Source organism: Acipenser ruthenus, chromosome 30 (genome assembly GCF_902713425.1).
Source record: "Acipenser ruthenus chromosome 30, fAciRut3.2 maternal haplotype, whole genome shotgun sequence".
Lineage (NCBI taxonomy): Eukaryota > Metazoa > Chordata > Actinopteri > Acipenseriformes > Acipenseridae > Acipenser > Acipenser ruthenus.
Window position 1 is genome coordinate 488,238 of NC_081218.1, and position 20,344 is coordinate 508,581.

General features: G+C 40.3%; 1 protein-coding gene across 3 annotated transcripts in view; it reads left to right on the forward strand.

Moving 5' to 3' along the window:
• The first annotated feature begins 6,494 nt into the window (after window positions 1-6,494).
• LOC117395180 (neuronal PAS domain-containing protein 1-like) overlaps window positions 6,495-20,344 on the forward strand; it is a 30,037-nt gene continuing 16,187 nt past the window's right edge. For 2 of the 3 annotated variants that reach the window (XM_059004505.1, XM_059004506.1), the window contains exons 1-3: window positions 6,495-6,872; window positions 12,498-12,662; window positions 17,009-17,244. In XM_059004505.1, the coding sequence (XP_058860488.1) occupies window positions 12,568-12,662; window positions 17,009-17,244 (331 nt within the window). In that variant the 5' untranslated portion in view covers window positions 6,495-6,872; window positions 12,498-12,567. The remainder of the gene's footprint in view (window positions 6,873-12,497; window positions 12,663-17,008; window positions 17,245-20,344) is intronic. The other variant, XM_059004507.1, reaches the window with a different exon arrangement.

Genomic DNA, 20,344 nt, shown 5'->3' on the forward strand with positions numbered 1-20,344 from the left:
CGTTATGGATTCTATTCCCTGTCAGTGAAATGAGGTTAAAATCTCCTTTTACCTTCATTTTTATAAGAAGAAAAAGCCCTAATACTGAAATGTATTGGTGATCCCAAGCTGCTCAATACTGTACATGTACCATTTTCATCTTAATATTCTATTTTATACCACAGGCGGTATATCTAGATACATTTTTGTAATTCCATTTAAGTGGGATAACATGCTTACCGGGGCTAGTTTCGAATGTGTCTTTGCTTACAATCCAGTCCAGTGGTGTGATGCTGAAATTCAGCACGGAGCTGAGCTTCTATAGTTTAAACAACACTGCTGCCGACTTGATAATGTCAAATTTCTATTGTCTTGTTTTGGACTCCGATGTCCTTGAGAACGAGTTTAGTCAATTTATCGATCTGCCTGCGTCTGGTTTAACCAAACAGCCTGTAGTCCTTTCATTAACGGCAATCTTTTTCAGACCTTAAAAATTTCATTTAATTTTCAAAAAATCTATTTGCCAAACAATTAAGTAGTTCTGGGATTTTGTAATGGTTAAGAAGCATGCCAGAAATCCTATCTCGCTTCCAGTAACCCCTAATCTTTTGATGCCGCACGCGGTTATCATGAGATAATAGCTGAAGGAGTAGAACAAGGACATTGGTAACTCCAGGGGTTCATTTGTAAACACATCTTGTAATTACGGAAGAGGGATAGCATTTTAGTTTCTAGACCTGATGCACTGCCGTTGGTTTGCAGCATCTCCCGTATCTGCTTCAAGCTCTCCTCTGCTTGTGGATCAGGGCTTCGTGTTGGTGTCTGTAACAGCACGCAGACCTTGGTCTAATCTGATGAACAGGAGCGACCACACTATATTGTTAAGAATGATTGTTGTTGGCAGTATAAAACACTGCTTACTCTAGACGTCGCATCTTAAAAAAAAGAACACACATCATTACAGTACAGTTTTGTCATTCAATTCATGGAACAGGAAAGCATTCTTTTTGTTGTACGTATTATGCATAGAGAGTTCTTATTTGCAACCAAAAAAAAAGAAAAACTGTTGAAAATGTGCAATGTCTGGCCAGTAGTTCGTCATTAAAGAAGGTAGAAGGGTCAAGAGGGTTACGTTTGCCTTGATTGTGTTCTTTTAATGTAGCCTTTTCTCCCCTTTAGTTTTAAGCAATAGCAAGTAATTCCATTTCAATTATAGCAGGGAGATATTCAAAAGAGATTGAAGCTGCAATCGATGTCCAATTAGCAGCCTGTTTTGAGGAGAAGGGGGGTGTAATGGCTTTTTCAATCGCGGCAAACTCTTCAATCAGTCTTTGAGGGGATCTGGTAATTAATCCTTTGACGATGGCAGATGACTTTCTAACCCTGCCAAAGCCCTTGTCTGCTTGGGACAGACAGAAATACCTCGGTGAGCCTCTCAAACCACTGAGCAAGCTTTTCAAATGCTGCTGTACAGACAGCGTCCCCTAATCATGTTTTACACTCAAATATGGGTGAATTCGTACTTCATTCTTCTTAAAAATTTAAAATAATGTCTGTGAATCCTAATGCATGTGCTGCTGTTCATGTGGTGAATTAATTATGAATTTGTGACCTTAAAAAAAGAATATATATATATATATATATATATATATATATATATATATATATATATATATATATATATATATATATATATATATATACACACACACACACTGCTGTGCAAAAGTGTTATTAGACATGTTGCATTTCTCTACTCTGATGCATTATGAGCATCAACAATTTACTCAAAGCCTCCACTAGTATTTTCTACTATTACAACAACCTTGACTTGCATAAAGAAGGAAAAACATTGAGTGAAATAGCTCACATCACTTGATTTTCAAGGTGTGGTATCTTGAAGCATAATCAACAAGCACAGAGAAACATCATCTGTAATTGACAAACCCTGAACTGGAAGACCCAAAAAGCTGTCTAACAACGATGAGCAATACTTGAAGATAATATCCTTAAGGAATAGAAAGAAGACAAGCGTTGAATTGGCAACAGAACTGTCAGAAGGCTCAAGTGTCGTTGTCCATCCATCAACACTACGAAGGCCACTCTTGAAATCAGGACTTAAAGGATGTGTTGCAGTAAGAATACCTCTGTTAAGAAAGGGGAACAAGACTAAAAGGCTAAAATATGTGCAAGAACACAGAAAGTGGACTATGGAACAATGGCCAAAGGTGCTTTGGACTGTTGATGGCTGGACATTTTTAATCTTGCAGATCATTGAACACAAACTAGGGACATAGTTACAGCACTGTACCTGCACTCAAACAGAGATTGTAATTACATAAACACACACTCGCCCTCAAGCCCCTCCCCCACATCACTCGCAATACTCCCTCCCAGTCACATCATGTCTGTTTGTGCGGCAGTAACCGTGGTAACATATTGAAAGGGGAGGTGGCGTCGGGGTCACTTTGCTGACCCCCCCTGTCTGTGTCACCCTGTTTGACCCCTGCTTTCTCCCTCTCACTCGCCCTCTTTCTTTCTCTCCCCTTGTTATTCGTTGAGAATATGAGTGCTTTCCCTCAGTATCGAGATGTCTCTGGGTTAATGCCAGGTTAGGAGATTTCTTGGGGTCATGTTTCTTTTTTTTTCTTCTCAATACTACAAACACAGAGGAGTTGGGGCCAACAGAGTTGAAAGGTCACAATGTCACATAATTTTGTTTCGGAATGAGGAAGCACGGAAAAGATTGATCTATGAGTTTCACGAGACACACCTGAGCTTGTTACCTAGACACACTGTGGCTAATCAAGCTGGTAGTAAAACCTGGAATGGGTGAAACTGCTGTGCAATAGGAGTCTTATTTCCATCGCTGATGCCATAGATAGTGTGCCACAAAAAATAAATTAAGAAATAAATGGCTCCCATATGTTAATGTGGTTTGCTAGTGTTTTTGCCGTTTCTTCTGTTGTATTGTATTGTAAAGCAGCGTAGGCAGTAACTGAAAGGATGCATAGAGTGCAGAAGGAGATAATCGCTGTGCAGTCATAGCTATTACTGTATATGACAGGAGTTTTAGTCTTTTAATAAAAGTCAGTTAAGTGTTGCTTTCACTCTGAGTCATACATCTTGGCGAACGGCTCCTGTTGCTGTGCTGTCATGACTGCTGGTTATTCAAACTGTGTCGTTCTGTCACAGGCTTTAGAATCCCAATGAAAGTGAATACGAATGATGCCAATGTGATCCCGTTAGTGGCATTGTGATGCTCCTCTTCCGATGGTCTTCTGTTTTAGCTACCCTTGCTACCACTGTGCTGCACTGCCACGGAAGAATGTCCTTGATTTAACATTGGAAGTCATATATACGAAAGTCCTATCAGTTCAGTAGACCCCTTTCTTATTTAGTGATCTGTACTGGGAGGGGGGTTCAGGGCGGGTTAGGGTACATGCTGCAGCTCGTTATGCACTTGAGGGGCTGCAGTGCCCGTCTGTCTGACGCAAGGTTCAATCAGTGAGATGGAGGAGAAATGAGATTTTGGTTTCAGAAGAGCTGTGTGTGAGTGTGCGTGTACGTGCCCTGTGAAAAAAGCATTGTCAAACAGCTGCTTGAGCTCACTAACCCTGCAAAGTGGTGTTATATCTACAGGGTGAGGATATTCCCATTCCTGTTGTTTGATAATAATATTGTATTATGCAGGTTCTTTATCATCCTCTGTTGTTGTTTCTGCTTTACACACTGGGTACATAGGAACTGTGCATAATGTGCAAGTGCACATGATTTTACTAAGTAACTACTGTGTAAAGACACAGTAATTAGAGACACTTAATGTAAAGTGGTACCAAAAAATATTTTACTAAAAATTCGCAAATCTTTACAGAGCCAATGCTTCAGTCGTGCTATACTCATTACACCTGCCATGTTTAAACACATCAGTCCTTCTGCATTTTGACTCCATTTGCTTCTACGACTAAGACTAAAGATTGCAAACTAACACCTTAAATGGGAGACTTCAAAAGAACCAAACTGTGGCGCTGCATGATCGCACCCTGGGTTGCTCTGGATTCTTCCGTTGGACAGCCACAATCAACACTACCTCTTCTCCCATCTACCTTTACCTGATGAAGGAACCCCACTGGTCTTGGAAGTATATTTTCAGCTTCTGTGCCGTGCTCACCATGCAGCGTATGGGTGAGGGGCTGACGCATTTTGAATGAAAACCATCACGAGAGATATCGGTAGAAGAAGCAGCGCACCGATTTCAAATCGATTTTCTCGTTCCCTCAGCAGATGGAAACTAAATCCTGGTTTATTCGACACATGCGACGGAGTAAATGGATAAAGATTTCAATCGGGGTATATCTTTGCAGTCTGGATTGCTCGATATCACACAGATTAATTCAGTTTGGCAGGGAGATTAGACCCCAGTGTTGGGGGGGGGGAGGGGGTAGTGTTGGAATTAATTGGCCGCTCGGAGCCCATTTACAATGGCAGTGAGAGTGGAGCGAGGTGATTACACGGAGCGCTGGGAGGATTAAAACTCTAATTAATTTGGGGGCACACGGGCGCAGAGCCAGCACAAGCCAGGAATTAGACATTCAGACAATCAGGCTTATTAAAGAGGTAATGGCTGCAGTTACATTTTCAGCTTCTATCCAGAGTCTTATCACGGTAGAGCGGACAAGGACAAAACCAAGGTCTTAAAATCCATTTCATTTATTGCCTTTTTTTTACGTTTAAGTAATTGTAGCTAACCAACTAATTATATCAAGACCCTCCTGCTGTAAACACATCACCTGCTTGCTTAAGACTTTTAGCATTGCATTGACCATCTCCTTCAAGCAGTCTTCAATTACAATTCTAGATGTTTATCAGTCACTTGTCCTCGCCTAATTATCTTCAATAGTAATGCAGCAGTGGCACGACCACACATAGTAGATTTTTTTTTCATATTTTTTTTCCACAGCTGTATTCTACGATTCTCTCACGCTCATAACAATGGTACAGATGACTTGTTTTTGTTCACCTAAAAGTTTGTCATCAAAAACATGAACATGGTAATCCATTCTAGTACCATGTCAGTCCTGTATGAAGACCGCTGTGCCATATCAAGTTCCCAGTCCATTGCACTGGCATTGCCAGCAATGCCTTGGTCTGCTGGTGGTTCTGGCAGTAGATGAATATTCAGTGAGCGCTGTGAGTGAGAGAGAAGGCAGCTTAGGTATTCTGAGGAGAATGACAGGGGGAGAGGGAGCATCAGTATTCTGAGCAGTGATAGGAGCATGGAGAGGGAGGCAGGGAGGCAGAGAGATTGTGGATATCACTTTTCTGGGAGCAGAGAAAGAGAGAATCTTAACATTCTGGGGAGAAATGTGAGTGGGAAGGAGGGAACAAAAGTTTGGCGTGTCTGCTGAACTATAAACATGGGAAGAACACAGAGAGAGGGGAAACTCATTAAGGGGGGGGGGCATTAAAATTGACTATAAAACAGCTATAGAACCCTATTATTTATTCAGCATTCAATTCCCAGTGCTCTAAACACATTTATTTATTACATATAGAATGGGTAATTATGTTACCTCCCGTTTTTCAATTTAGAATGTCCAATTACTTTCCCTCCCAACAGCTCACTGCACTGGAGCCGCTCCAGTGAGGTGAGGTGACCCAGTCCCTGACAATTTTGCCTCCTTAACCTGCAGGAGTGCCTGTACCAATGCAATGCTCCCTGTGGAATCCCTAGTGAAGATCTGCAACTTTGCACAGCCAGGACATGAACCTGACTGTAAAATCTAGCAGTGTCATTTTCCTCTTAATTTGGACCCTGCTAAGAATGGAAAATACAATGAATTGATAAGACTATAGCTAATGTTCCAAGGATTTGCAATAGAGTATGTTATACAGTATATATATATATGATAAGGTTTACATTAGTGGTCTAAACAGTGGCTGGTCTTAATAGCACCATCCTAAATTTCTAAACCTGATTTCCACAAATCATATTTCACTATATTTGTATTGTATGCACAGTACTAATGCAAACTGGATCTATAAAAGAGTGGCGGTATTTAGATTCGCCACTGTTTAGATCATTAAAATAGCGAGAGAGGGGTGAATGTGTCAGTTTTCTAGAGAACTTGAATTATTGACGTGTGTGGGGTGGGGAGAAGAGAGAGAGTGACGCACTCTCTCAATATTCTAAGGAGAAAGTATATGAATGGCAAAGAGAGACAGAGTGTATCAATATTCTGAGTGGAGTGCGACTGAGATGGAACGATTAGGGAGCAAGAGGGGGGGCTATCAATTTTCTAAGGAGAAAGTAGATGAATGACACAAAGAGGTGGAGAGAGACAGCCTGTATCAATATTCTGAGTAGCATGCAAGTGCGAGGGAGGGGGGAACATGTATGGACGTGATGTGGTGGAATCTCCCCTCACACAGACCCCCCCCCCCCCTTCACGCTAGCTGCAAATCAGCATTTGAAAAGCGGCTTTGACAGTGAAAGAGAGAGAGAGAGAGAGAGAGAGAGAGAGAGAGAGAGAGAGTAAACGGACAGGGACTGCACAAGAATGCCTTTATTATTTACTGGCAGACATTGAAAGAGACGAAAGAAGGGACGAAATGACCAAGCAATCCTTATTTTGAGGGAAATGCAATGGAATGAGCCCTAGCTGAGCTATCTCGAGGGATTGCTGAGACCAGGTCCAGCACATTAAGTGTGTCTAGGTTCCAGAGCAGCACTCCCAGTGGGACCTGCATGTGCAAAGCCGAGCTGTGTCCTTGCATCGTCCACTCTCTTTTATGGGGATTATTGATCGTGTCTGCTGATTCCAGCAGAGGGGTCCTGATCACTTTTCTATCTGCCAAGGCATTTCAGGGGCACCGCTAGCCATGCCAGCCAGGTAAGTGGAACTTGTACTTCTAGATCTGAAGAGGGGGTTGAATGAATGAGGGGGCATGAGGAGTTACTTGTGATACAGAAAAAATGATTGTCACAATGGCAGATATGAGCTGACAGGTTAGCTATATTCTTTGAGAAACAAATGAAATAAAATATTCAAACTGTTTTATGCTTAATATATAATTCTTGGTGTGTTTGAGTTACTATAACCTAGTCTTCCATAGTGCAGCTCATATGAATGTGTAGTTTGTTTACAGCTTGTCAAAGATAAAGTTTCAGTTTTATGGGCAGCAGAAAACGTGTACACTCCTGCAGCAATAGATGGTTATTAATTACACATTGTGTTTGTGTAAGGATACAAAACTGCTTTTTTAACATGTGATGTATCAATCTTGTATAGTTACCTACACAACTATTAAAACCTTTGAAATGACATTAACCTTGCATTCAGTCAGTGGCATATTTGTTTAATCATTGTATCTTGTATCTAGCTAGCTATACTAACACTGCATGATACACAAATGCAATTTTTTTTAGTTTGATTCTTATAAAAAGAATGAAGCTGATGTTTAGTTCAAAGGGGTTTCAGCTAAACGCACGTTATAATGTTTCTTCTTAGATGACAAGGGCACGTTTTGAAATCAGACAACAGGTACTTAGAGTAATTCAGTTTTTTTTTTTTATCAAATTAATAACAGAACAATTTGAAAACACAATTTAGATGACTTACTGTTATAGTTCTTGTTAAGTGGAGGTATTTTAAATTAATGCTTGCATGAAAAAAGAAGTACATGCTTATGTTGCTGATATACGTCATATTGAGGAGTGCTTTTGTAGTTTTCCAAGATCTGACAAGAGCCTTTACCTGATATCAATTTGGTGTTGACTCACTAAAAACCACTGTCCTTGCACTGGCAGTCTCACGTTAAAAAATACAGGGTTGGTTTACGAGGTTCGAATCAGGGCCTTTAGTTGCAGGTGTCTGGGAAATGTCCAGTGCTTTACGTCCAGTGCAAAATAAACGTTTATTTATTTATTTATTTATTTATTGTATTTTATTTAACAGGTTATTGTTCGTTTTTGACACACACACACACAAAAATACAAACTTTATAAATCAAATCCAATCATACTTAAGTTTGTGATTAGATTACTCATTAATTACATCCTGTATCAAATTCCTTCAGGGAGCTAAATGAAAAATTGACCATTCTTGGATACATAAGTGACCAGTTATGTATGCGAGGGGTAGACCATTTCCAAAAAAAAATGTTTTGTTCAAAACAGCATACAATTACTTTTGACGTTTTATGCCACTGTGCTTTGCAAATGGCACATATTCACCGGGGAGGTGGTGGTGGGGCGGTGGGGCTACAGCTGACAGCTGCGGTGAGGTTTATTCATAATTCCCATCTGAAAACGTACTGTAATCGAGCCAAATCGGTGCCACAGCTATGCAAATACCTACAGAAAGCAAGGCGGTTTGGGTTTCCCTTGAAATGTGATCTGCTGTCTTCATAGAACAGAGAAATGGCATGCGCCATCAAACAGGACTTCTTTCTTTTCTATTAAAATATGAAAATTGAAACTCCATTGTATAGTAGGTCTCCAATCCATTTTGTTAGCATTGCTGAACGCCTGTTTTAAAAAGAATATTTTTAAAAGCGCACCCAGACAGTAGTAACATATTTAATAGACATTATAAATATGTTTCTTTTAAATCTGTATTTTAAAAAAAAAATGCAGATGTTTGTCCTTTTGTTTACATTGTTTAGTTTGCTTCCCTGAGCTGTAGCAGCATTTGTGGCATCCAGCCGTACCTATGGTGACCGGATTTTCAAAACTCAAAATTGGGACGCATTGTTAAATATTTGATAAGACTAATTAAACCATTTAAAATAGTTATTTAAATAGACATACTCCCACTCTTAGTGTAATAATAATAATAATAATAATAATAATAATAATAATAATAATAATAATAATAATAATAATTCTGTAGATCGTGGTTTAAAAAAAAAAATGTTTTGTCATATTTCTTTAGGCTAATCCCGCCAGAAACTGAACATCTACGAAATTACCGTATTGCGCATATTTGTAGTTTAATATTGAATATAAACTAAATGAAAATGCATGGCGCACTGAGGAATAAGCACGTGTTAATCACTTTATAAAAATAATGTTCTTGATTACCGTGGTGGCTTTTTTAAAATTGTAAGTGCGATAAACTAAGTGATATACGAAGCGGGTGTTTACGTTTTTTTGACAAAAAAAAAAGGTATTTAGTCCCCGCTTTTTATTATACAGCCTAATTTTAAACAGCCAACCGCACATTTTGAAGTATGATAAAAGTGAAATAAACATTTCAGCTAATACCTTTGTCTTGGCCGTAAAACAGCCCTATGTTCTCACCATGACAGCTGAAGCATTCTTGTATATACTACAGAAATAAAAAAAAAATTCTCCAGGGATAACGCAGTTTTAACATATCACCAGCAGCTGTAGGGGTTCATTAATAATTCCCAGTGGTAAACAGGCAGTTATTGAGCCAAACTGATGCCACAGTTTATGCAAATCCCCACTGCAATCAGGGAGGCAGAGAGCCGCTGGCGATCCCGGAGCTGCCATATCAAAGTGCCCTGGTCAACAGCGCAGCTGCCACTTCACAGCAAAACAAACGCTGGCTTTACATCGGACTAATGCATACTACCGTACAGTATCGATGTTAAAAAAGGGATAACCAATAAAATACTTATTCCATGTCAATGGCTAGAAGCTGATTGGTTAAAAAAATGATCTGTAATCCCTGCTACCCACCCTAAAACATAACCACAATAATCTTTAAGTAATATATCCCAGCTCTAACAGAATAAAGCAAAGCTCATTTCTAAGGAACTTAAATGAAACGAAATAAATCGCACATTCAATATATTTTATTGACAGTGGTTGCTGGTTATAACGGCGCCCCTTTATGCTGGTTTTAAAGTGGTATGCAGCCATGAGTAACCTTTTCACTTGTGCCCCTTTTCATAAAAAAAATATTTTCACTCTTTGCATGCATTGTTATTTTGATTTGTAATTTTGGTTTTCAAAGCTATAGATCCAGATATTGCCCTGCTGCTTCCTGGTACCTGATATCTGCCCTTTGCTGTAGATAACAAGGTCTGAGTGCTGTTTAAGATCATTGCAGTGAAGCTTACCTACAGCACAGGAAGGGAATGCTGCATCCACCTTTAATAAAAAAAAAATAATAAAAAAAAAATTTGATGATAAATGGATTTGGTTGAAGTTATGTTTCCAGTTTGGTTCAGTAAATTATTATTATTATTATTATTATTATTATTATTATTATTATTATTATTATTATTATTATTATTATTATCATTGCTTGTGCTTTGCAGTGTCACAAAGGGACCTTGGTAAAATGAAAGCGAATGTAGGCTGTGTTGTACATATACAGGGAAATGCTTTTAAAAATCTTATAATTGGTCTCCTAGAGAGGTAGTGTATGTTCGTTAGTCGGCTGCTGTTAATTGGAGAGGTGCTGTCAGGCTTCTATAAAAGGAGGGTCATGGAGAGGTCGCAGGGGGCTGTAAAACTGAACGCTTTGAAAAGAACTAATCTTCCAATACTCAGCATTCCCTGTGTTGTGGGTCTGTGTTAGGTCAGTTTCTGGGTCCAGGTCAAAGCACCTGATCAATACAGAGTCTAGAGGATGTCCCATAAGTGAGGCATCATGGGTAATGTGACATGCTGTGACGATTTAGGATGTTCTCTTCAAGTTAAATCAGATGGCCACTCCGTGCTGACTATGGGCACCACACATCTAAATCATCCGAATTCGTTTAAATTATTCCCAGGATGCTTGCATTTATATCAAGAGGAGAGTACTGGAGAGACAGAAATATTAAGAGACCTCTCGTCGAAGGAACAGAAAAGTCTAAATGCAGGCACAAGACCTAAATCTATCTGAAACATGTAGATAATATCAGTAAGAGAGAAGCAGAGTGTAACTGTGTGTTGTTACAAGTTCATGTACAGAACCTGTATTTTGAAGTGTATATCTCGTTCTTTTAATGCAGCATGGTACAAAATACTAGAAGCTATTGTTTTTAAAGATATCGCCTCCCTGTTAAAAGTCATCTGTACGCCCCTGGATTCAAAAATCCCCTTAAGTATAAAACATCAGCGGAGCTGAGTTTAGAAACACTAATACATTTCAACTGGACTGGAAAAAGAGTCCTAGTTGAAAACGTTCTCATTTAAGTATTTTAGTATTTCTAAAGGCACTGTTACCTGGATTAGGTATGTGTGTGCGTGTTATTCAATCAGAGTGATGGTGTGTGTGTGTGGTTGTTACTTGATAGGGCAGAAGGGCCCTCCAGCACACAGGGGGCACAGGCCTATTAAATTTCAGTTCGGAAGATTCTTGCCCTCAGGTTGGGCACAGCACAGCTGGCATTGTCACTGCATTGGGATCAGGGAGGTGTGGAAGAGACATGTGCGTGTGTCGGCAAATCACATGTGCTCATGTAACAGAGAGGAGGCACAAATCGTAGCTGCTATGAAAAAGAGCCAGAGCTGTCTGCATGTTTTTAACCTCATCTCACTGAAGGGACAGATTCTGTACCGGCGGCGCATCACACAAGTCCCAGCACCAATGTGAAGGGAGACAGTGCCAACCACGCAGGCTGCAAGCCAGCATCTTAACCACTATGCAAAAGAGCCAGGCTCGCCTGCGGTTGTGGTTACTGAACTCTTGACCTCACCGACAGGGGTAACGTTCCGTGCATCCGCCGATCTGGAGCCAATTATATTAGTGCAACAGTCGAGTCTATAACTGCATTGCAACACCTGCAGGAAGCTCCATTTGTGTCAAATCCATTTGCTGCCACTGAACATTAGGCTACACAATGTGTTGGCAGGCTCCACAGTGCAGGTGGGAGTCAGATGCACATCTAATTTTATATTATTAATACAGTCTTGGCATTGGATTAGTTTTCCCTGTCATGTAAAAACAAGGTTAGAAAAAAAAAACCTGTGTTCTGATTTCGTTTAGCATTGAATGATTCCAACAGTTGCCACATACAGTGTCTCTAATAGTTTAGTAGTACATCCCATTGTAAAGTACTGCTGCTTTAGATAGAGACAGTTAATACAGAAGACAACAGCTTGAGGGAGGAATTATTTATACAATTAAAGAGGTGCAATCCAATGCTTTAAATCAAATGTCGTCTTGTTTTTTTCCCTCTTTGTTTTTATGTTAATTCAGCATTTGCAAACATTATATTATCAATATCTATAGCAATGCCTCCTGACACCTTAGCTGTAGGTCACATGGTTTGATTGCAGCTGGACTATTGGAGCCACAGTGCATGAAGTGATTTGGTACCAGGAAGCACCAGTAACTTTTCATCTATAGCTTTGTTTTTGAAGTGTTTGCATATTCCATATTGAAATATACAAGCAGATCCCAATGATAATATTTCTAATCCTAATAAAAGGTAAGAAGAAGGATTCTAAAACCTTACATTGTATAAATCTATACTTAAGGTAACTGTCTGAAGAGTGTCATTGTATTGTATAATTTTAAAGTTTTTTTCCATATTTTTGGCTCTTTTTGTAGGAGGTCAAAGCCATCTACAGCTCCAGCCAATCAGAGCCTGCGTTAGTCAGCTGTCCAATCAGAGTGGAGGATGGCGGTGGCACCGTTTGTTAGCGAGGGGAAGTGCGTTAGCGTAGAGTGGGACTTCTTGCAGGGGCTGCTGGTCAAAAACCCGCCCGTTCCGTGGTAAGAGAAACATTTCTATCCCTCTTGCTGGGTGCTGTGAAATACATCAGTGTTTTACCCAAGGCTTAAAACATTTCCTTACCCCTTTCAGCATAACAGCATTTTCACAAGCCCTTTATTGTGGGGGCTTATCCAGTACAACCACTTTGAGTCATGCAGTTAGGAGCCTGCTGGTTCAAATCCTGGTAGTGCCAAGTTGCTGGCAGTAGCCCCATTGGAGCACTGTGTTAGCCTTTGCGCTCCTGTGGGTTGGGGAAGATAACTGTCTGATGCCCATAATTCCAGATCCTTCGCAGGCTGTAGCTTAGTAACATCCAGTGCTTAAGTTCAGTATGAGAGAACAGGATTGGGCTTACAGTAGGAACACAGCTTGCTCATTGATCTTCAGTCCTTCTGATTAGTGGGTTGCAGAGGTTAGTCCGAATTTGGGCATTTTAAATTTGGAAGTAAAATTTTATGTACCTTTGCTCATACTTCAAAATAAGGCTGGGTAAGTTTAACAGAAGATCTTGGCTTCCTCGTCCCATTCACTTCCTGTGTTACAGGTAATTGGGCCACACCTGCCCTCGCATAGCCATATAGTTTCCATTGTGCAGCACACAATGTGAGTTTAAGCTTAAGGGGTCCTAATACCTGTACCACAGGAAGAAGCAAACAGTTGAGGTAGACCAGTTGAGGTAACCTCGTAACAGAGAGTAGTTAGTGGTTGGTTGCACCCGAGTGGAGTAACAGCTGAATAACTCATTTCTATTATAATTAGTAAGATAACAGAAACAAACTGTAGTCACATATGCTCTGAGCCTACTAGAGTATAAATACCAGGCATAGAGGCTCCCACATCATAGGGATCATCGGTGTAACATCTGAGGCTGTCTCTCCAGGGGTTCAGGTAATCTGATCAATTGCCTTATCTCTGTTAATACTAGCGGCACGTATTGTATCTAAACAATAACATTCAATGTAGAATGTAATGTGGGTATTGGAATCTAATAAAACATTGTTAAGATTTGAAACATGGTCTGGTCTGATCCTTATAGGGGAGGCTGTGTGGTCCAGTGGTTAAAGAAAAGGGCTTGTAACCAGGAGGTCCCTGGTTCAAATCCTACCTCAGCCACGGACTCATTGTGTGACACTGAGCAAGTCACTTAACCTCCTTGTGCTCCGTCTTTCGGGTGAGACGTAGTTGTAAGCGACTCTGCAGCTGATGCACAGTTCACACACCCTAGTCTCTGTAAGTCGCCTTGGATAAAGGCGTCTGCTAAATAAATAAATAGCGTAACAAAGTAGTTAATTCCCTGTTTACTGTCATTTTGGAGTCTGGAAGAGAGTACCGTTCAAACTGTGTGAAACTATTTCTCTTACAATAAGAGACACTATTAACACAATTGTTAAAAATACCCAAAAAACGATCATACTCAGGAACTAAACATAAAAAAAGTATTTTTTAACTTTAGAACTCTTCCATGTGTTCTATGCAGTGGATCTACACACAGGATAGGATATACTGGAACTTCGACAAAGCCTTAACAGTATTTGGTTAATTTCTCACATGTCATTTATAATAAAAAAAATAATAATAATCTAAAAAGGGGACTTGAGAGCGTATTGGAATCTTTAAAAGGGTTTGCGGAATGCTATCGGAATGTCTGTATTTTCGTTTTCCTTTTCTCCCTCGGTCTGGGAGGTTTAGGAGCTATTGAAATATCAATGAGAGTTTGGCTTGGTTCACTGACAGTCCCCAGAGAGGCTGGCTATCTGTCTGTGAATGCTTCAGACCTGCTCCCTGTGCAATTACACGCTGCTACCCGAGAAAAGAATGTCAATCGTCTTGACTGCAGATATTCGCCCCTCCCCTCCAGACTGCTTTGCTCTTGGAGAGAGGGGGTAGGGGGCAGGGGGGGTATTCAAAGCTGTTTAGCTCAGGGGTGATTGAGCTGTTTTCACTGTTTGACACAATAAATTACCACACAGCATTTAGATGGCTAATACTGAGCTTGTAGAGCTGGGATAAGGAGCTTCAAATAAGTGTTTGAGATGGGAGAACTTCGATTACACGTACATGAGGAAACCAGCTACTAATTTCACAAGAGTTGAATAGTTCAGGAAAAAGTAGTCGAATTTCAACTAGTCGCCAATATTAATAAATCATGCATTTGATAATGTCTGGTAATTCTGAACGTACTGTTTTGTAGAACTTTGCTGTTTGTGCACTAGTTTTTAAAACTATTTACGACATTGTAAAATGTAATTTATATTATTATTATTATTATTTATTATTTATTTCTTAGCAGACGCCCTTATCCAGGGCGACTTACAATTGTTACAAGATATCACATTATTTTTACATACAATTACCCATTTATACAGTTGGGTTTTTACTGGAGCAATCTAGGTAAAGTACCTTGCTCAAGGGTACAGCAGCAGTGTCCTCCACTGGGGACTGAACCCACAACCCTTCGGTCAAGAGTCCAGAGCCCTAACCACTACTCCACACTGCTGCCATGGATTGCGACCTCAGCCTCTTCCTTCTGAGATATAAAACCTGCTTGTTTCGACCTTCGCATTGGATGTTCATTAGGAACTGGGAGAGATTGAGTTGCCACTGTCCGCAGTCCTAACTGGGGCTGACAGAGTCCCAATTGAAATCCATTTAGTTTACGATCTGCTTCTGATTGAATTAAGATTAGATTCGATTGCATTGATGACAACTTTTTGGTATTTTAAAATGACCGTCTTTTGTTTTTTTAAACGGCTGTGATATACGCCAAGCAGTGACATAATAATTCTACCCTCCACTCCACTCTGCAGAGTCGATATGTGTCCTATTACAAACAACCACACAGACAGTTTAAATGGTCAAACGGCCAAGCACTTTACAAAGAAGACAGGTTAGCAGAGACTATAATTGCTTCTAGCAAATGGTCCCATTGATCCGACATTGTAGAAATGAAGCACTGTCCCATTCCCTTCAGTTCTTGCCAGGTGCATTAAAGTCAACCAGACCATCCTCCATTGACATTAAAGTGTTTTACTCCTGTGTACAAAGACAATGTTTTCTGAGAAGTAAAAATTAATGGGTGAATATGACAACACCATCTGTGATACTGTCAGGGCCACTGTGAAATATGTGTTACAATATCCATTGTGTTACAATATCCATTGTGTTGTCATTGCTGGTACTGCTGTGGTCTGTTAATGGTTTGGATGGGTAATACTCCCTATTTTTCAAAAGCTGTACAGAGCAGAGAGAGGCTATTACGAGAGTATACGAGCTTCTCTTTCTCTGCTCCAGCAGCACAGAGCTGTTAAGACACTATAAGATCCTCCCTTTCACTTTCTCTCGTAAGTAATACATAAAAGTGCTTTTAAAGTACATAGGTCTGTAAGATGTGAATATTGCCTACAAGTGGAAGTTGATTCATCTTTCATGGAATTACCATCGGACAGTGCAACTCAATCCTGGACTCTGACATCCATTCCAGTCCTGGTCTTTATTCCAAGCAGGTTCTAAATTAATGAACTGCCTCTCAGCAGGTTCAATGAACTATCTTAAAACCTGCTTAGAATATAAACCTGGACTGTACTTGATCTCAAAGTCCAGGATTGCCTATAGGGTATATTTGCGAAAATTAATTTGACTATTGCCTCATTCGTATTTGCATCAAATCCCATATTGCCCACAATTGTGCTTATTTTAAGGGTTTTTTTCCCCCTAATTTGCATCAATTTGTTATGTGAGTGCCATCTTCAAACAATATCATCTTTTAATATTTATCACATCACGTCATGCTAAGCAACATACTCAAGACTAAAGTTTAAAGACAGCGCAGTTCTGTTTTATGCCGCAAGAGGTGAATGATTTATTCATAATACAGTCTTAGACATTTGTTGTTGTTTTTTTTTTTTTAAATGCAGTGCCCAATTATTTTACCCCCAATTTAGAATGTCCTATCATTTCTTTTCCCTCACCTCCTACCCCACGACCAAGCCAGCTTCCTCTTCTACACCCAGGAACTCGAGAGCGGATGTCAGTGAGCTGCAAAGGCCTGTAGGTGCCCAACCGAGCTCACTCGGTGCCTGGTGGGTAGGGTGAGGCGCTGTAGCGGGACGAGGAGAACAGTCCCTTCTGGTTTTGTCTTCCTAACGTGCGGGAGCGCCAAGGCCAATGCGACGCTCCCTCCGGAATCCCCAGCGAAGACAGCTGACTTCACACAGCCAGGACATGATGTCATTAGTTTTCCTGTGATGTCAGAGTTAACAGGCACGTTCTCTTCTCACTCTCTTTCTCTCTCTCTCTCTCTCTCTCTCTCTCTCTCTCTCTCTCTCTCTCTCTCCCTCTTTCCCAGCCTGCAGTCTCTGCGCAAGGAGAAATCGCGGAACGCCGCTCGCTCACGCCGGGGAAAGGAAAATTTTGAGTTCTTCGAATTGGCCAAGATGCTGCCCCTGCCCGGCGCCATCACCAGTCAGCTGGACAAGGCCTCCGTCATCCGACTGAGCATCAGCTACCTGCGCATGAGAGACTTCTGCAGACAGGGAGAGCCGTCCTGGAGCCCCCTGCTGGAGGGAGGACCGCACAACAAGGGTAAGCAGTTTCCATAAAGGGTCATTCCAGCACAGCAAATCCTGGTGAGGTGATTTCTCCAGCTTTATTACAAAAAAGACTAGTTTTTGTACTTTCAAATTAGTTCCCCCCAGAAGTGGAGAATGGTTTGCTAAAAACGGACGAGCCCCAAATGGTTGTATCTTGTTCCCAAACTTTTCTTATGTTCATATTAAGGTAGAATAAATAGCGGATACAACATTAAATAATTCTCTTGTCTATGTATCATTCGTGTTGTCTGGTTTTGATGTCTCGTTTTGTTTTCGTTTTTTCATTACATTCTTGAAATTTAAGAGAATGCATTTGGCTGCAGTGTGGAAGGCAGTGCGTTTGAGTAGCTCAGTGGTTAGAGAAAGGGCCGGGCTGCAGTTCATTTAATCATACACAGCTCCACCTCATCAGTTAGCTGGAGAGTAATTTGCAGCGCTAATGCAATTAGAACCAAAAAAAAAAAAAAGTTAGACGGTTGGTAATTATAAGAATTAACAGCGTAACGAGAATAACATAATTACAAGAAGTTTTAATTACCATGATTAGCGCAGGGAAAATTCAGTTACAATGAACTGGCATGTACAATGGGAGTTACAAACACCTGCATCCCTTTAACCATTTAGCGGCAGAACTGAAGCACTTAACATTGCTGCAACACCCTCTGTAGAAAACAGCCCATTGAAGCCTGGTTCATTTAACTGTGTTGCAAAGCATGTGTTGATCTTTTTAAATAACAACTTTGAGTCACAAAAGCAAGTGTCTCAGTCACTTTACTGAGTTCCATAGCACTGTGGCCCTAAAGCTTCAAGCCCCTGCTAAGTAGCGACTAAGTAAATACACAGTAATTAGAGACACTTCCCATATGTGGGAAAAAAGGGCTAGAGGCTAAAATGGAGTGTGTGGCTCTGTCATCGGAAGAGATACAGCTCTGGTAGGGTTTGCATCACCCTATAGAACGAACTAATTTGAAACTTGATGAATAATTATACGTTAACATGTTCAATTACACACCACTTTGTAGTTTTCCATATACTTAACGAAAAACTGACAAAAACTGAAAAATTTGACATTTTCGAAATCTAACATGAAATACTCTACTACTATTATGACTTCCGGTAGACTTTTGAGACTTTTGTAGTTTCTTTGGTGGTAGAAAACTTTTGGCCATAGCAGTAGAAGATTGTACAGGTGTAATTTGGTTAGGTAGAGTAGAGTGGGCTATTAGGCCTAACAGGAGTAACATAGAGAAGGAAGGGGGACGGTTTTACTAAATGCTAAAAGTTTTGTGCTTTGGCACTCATCCACATAAATGTCAATGCTAACATTTCAATGATCATCCATAACTTTGAAATGCACGCTCGTGTAATTCTGAGGCATAAGAAACTACGGAAAGTCAGACAGACACATGTTTTGGCTTGTGTATTTTAGGTTGTCTGTCAATTTAAAAAAAAATGATTGTGTTACTGTTTCCTTCCAGCTCGTTGTTCTTATATTTTCGCTGTTTCTTTCTCCATCAAGGTCATAGATGACTGTGATATTTCATGCCAGTGCCAAGCTGTTCTTTAAGTATGTCTGCAGGGGGTACAGCGTTGGTCTCGGAGATCCTGTTCGGAAAGGCTTAACTGGGTGAAACAGCCTCTATTAGTCCTCTCTTAGGAAGGGGGGCCGGGAGGGTATGGGGGCCTCATGGGGGGGTTTTGTCTGTCTCACGCGTTTTCAAAGCCCAGTCTCACAAGAATTTAGAGGCAAGGAAAAGTCGTTTCTCTTCAGTTTTACCTAGGGTTTCACAAACTCAGATTAGCTCAAATCTCAGGCAAGGTAGTCCAAAAATAGTGGTTTTAAAAAAAAAAAAAAAAAAAACAGATTCTGAGATTTTGAGAATCTGACCTATTGTATCCAAAATCATTTTTACATTTGACAGTGTAGTCGTTTTAAGGGGAACATTTTCATTTTATTGTTTTGCAGAAAAAAAAGAGACACTTCAAGAATATAAAATATCCTACTTTGTCCCTGCTTTCCAATTCTGCATTTAAAGCTCTATAAAGGTTTTTAAATACATTTAATTGCGCTCAAATTATTTCTGACCAGAGGAGGAGAGACAGAGCTGTGCTGAAAGGATAATTATGGTAGGGTGGGGGGAGGGGGGGGGGTAGCGTAGTGATTTCTTCTTCTTTTTTTCAGACATGTTTAATATGCCTGACGGTGTGAAACAGGAAGTAAATTAGAAGGAATATGTGTGACTGAGATGCTAAGCTATTAGCCAATCGCACTTTCAGCAGGAACAAAATGAACCCTTGTTGTCATGGCAACCCCATAGGTAATGTCAACACCCTTTTATCAGAATGCCATACACTATCCCCCACTGAAGATTCACACACCTGGAGATGTTTGTATGTTTGTTTAGATATCTAGACAACTCATTCACACATTTGAATTATACTCACTAGGGAAGTTCTGTACCACAACCTATTTCTAAGAATGTTGCCTATCCAATTTCAATGAAAAGAACATTCATTGATCATATATATATATATTTTTTTAAATTATGTCTCAGTCCTAAAATTAGAAAAAAACATAAACAGCTAGTTTGTAAAAATAGAGCAATTAAAGTAATAAAAAATAATACAATTGAAATTAAAAAAGGAAAAAAGAAAAAGCAGAACTAAACAGAATCTCACATCCTTACTGAGAGTACAAATCTCTGAAAGAATGTCTGTTCAATACCTGTACCACTATACCTGTAAGTCTAGACACATTTGTGCTGGCAATACTACAGACACTGTGCAAGCTTTCAGTGAGCAAGGAAGAGTTTCAGAAATCAAGGTACCCCTGTTCCTCCCCCACCGCGCTCCGACTTTACCCCCAGAGATGGGAATGAGGGTCTGGACTCCTTTCAGCCCCCTGAATAGAGCGGCTTATTGATATTCCCTCGGCATAGCCCCCCGGACCCCCTGCACACAATGGGCTGGGTTTAATGGCTCTGTGTGTTACAGAGCTTTCTCACAATGTGTGATTGTCGCTTTCTGGGAGTGTGTGTGTGTGTGTGCCTTTCTGTATACTGTGGCAACACATAGTTCATAACACCATGTCC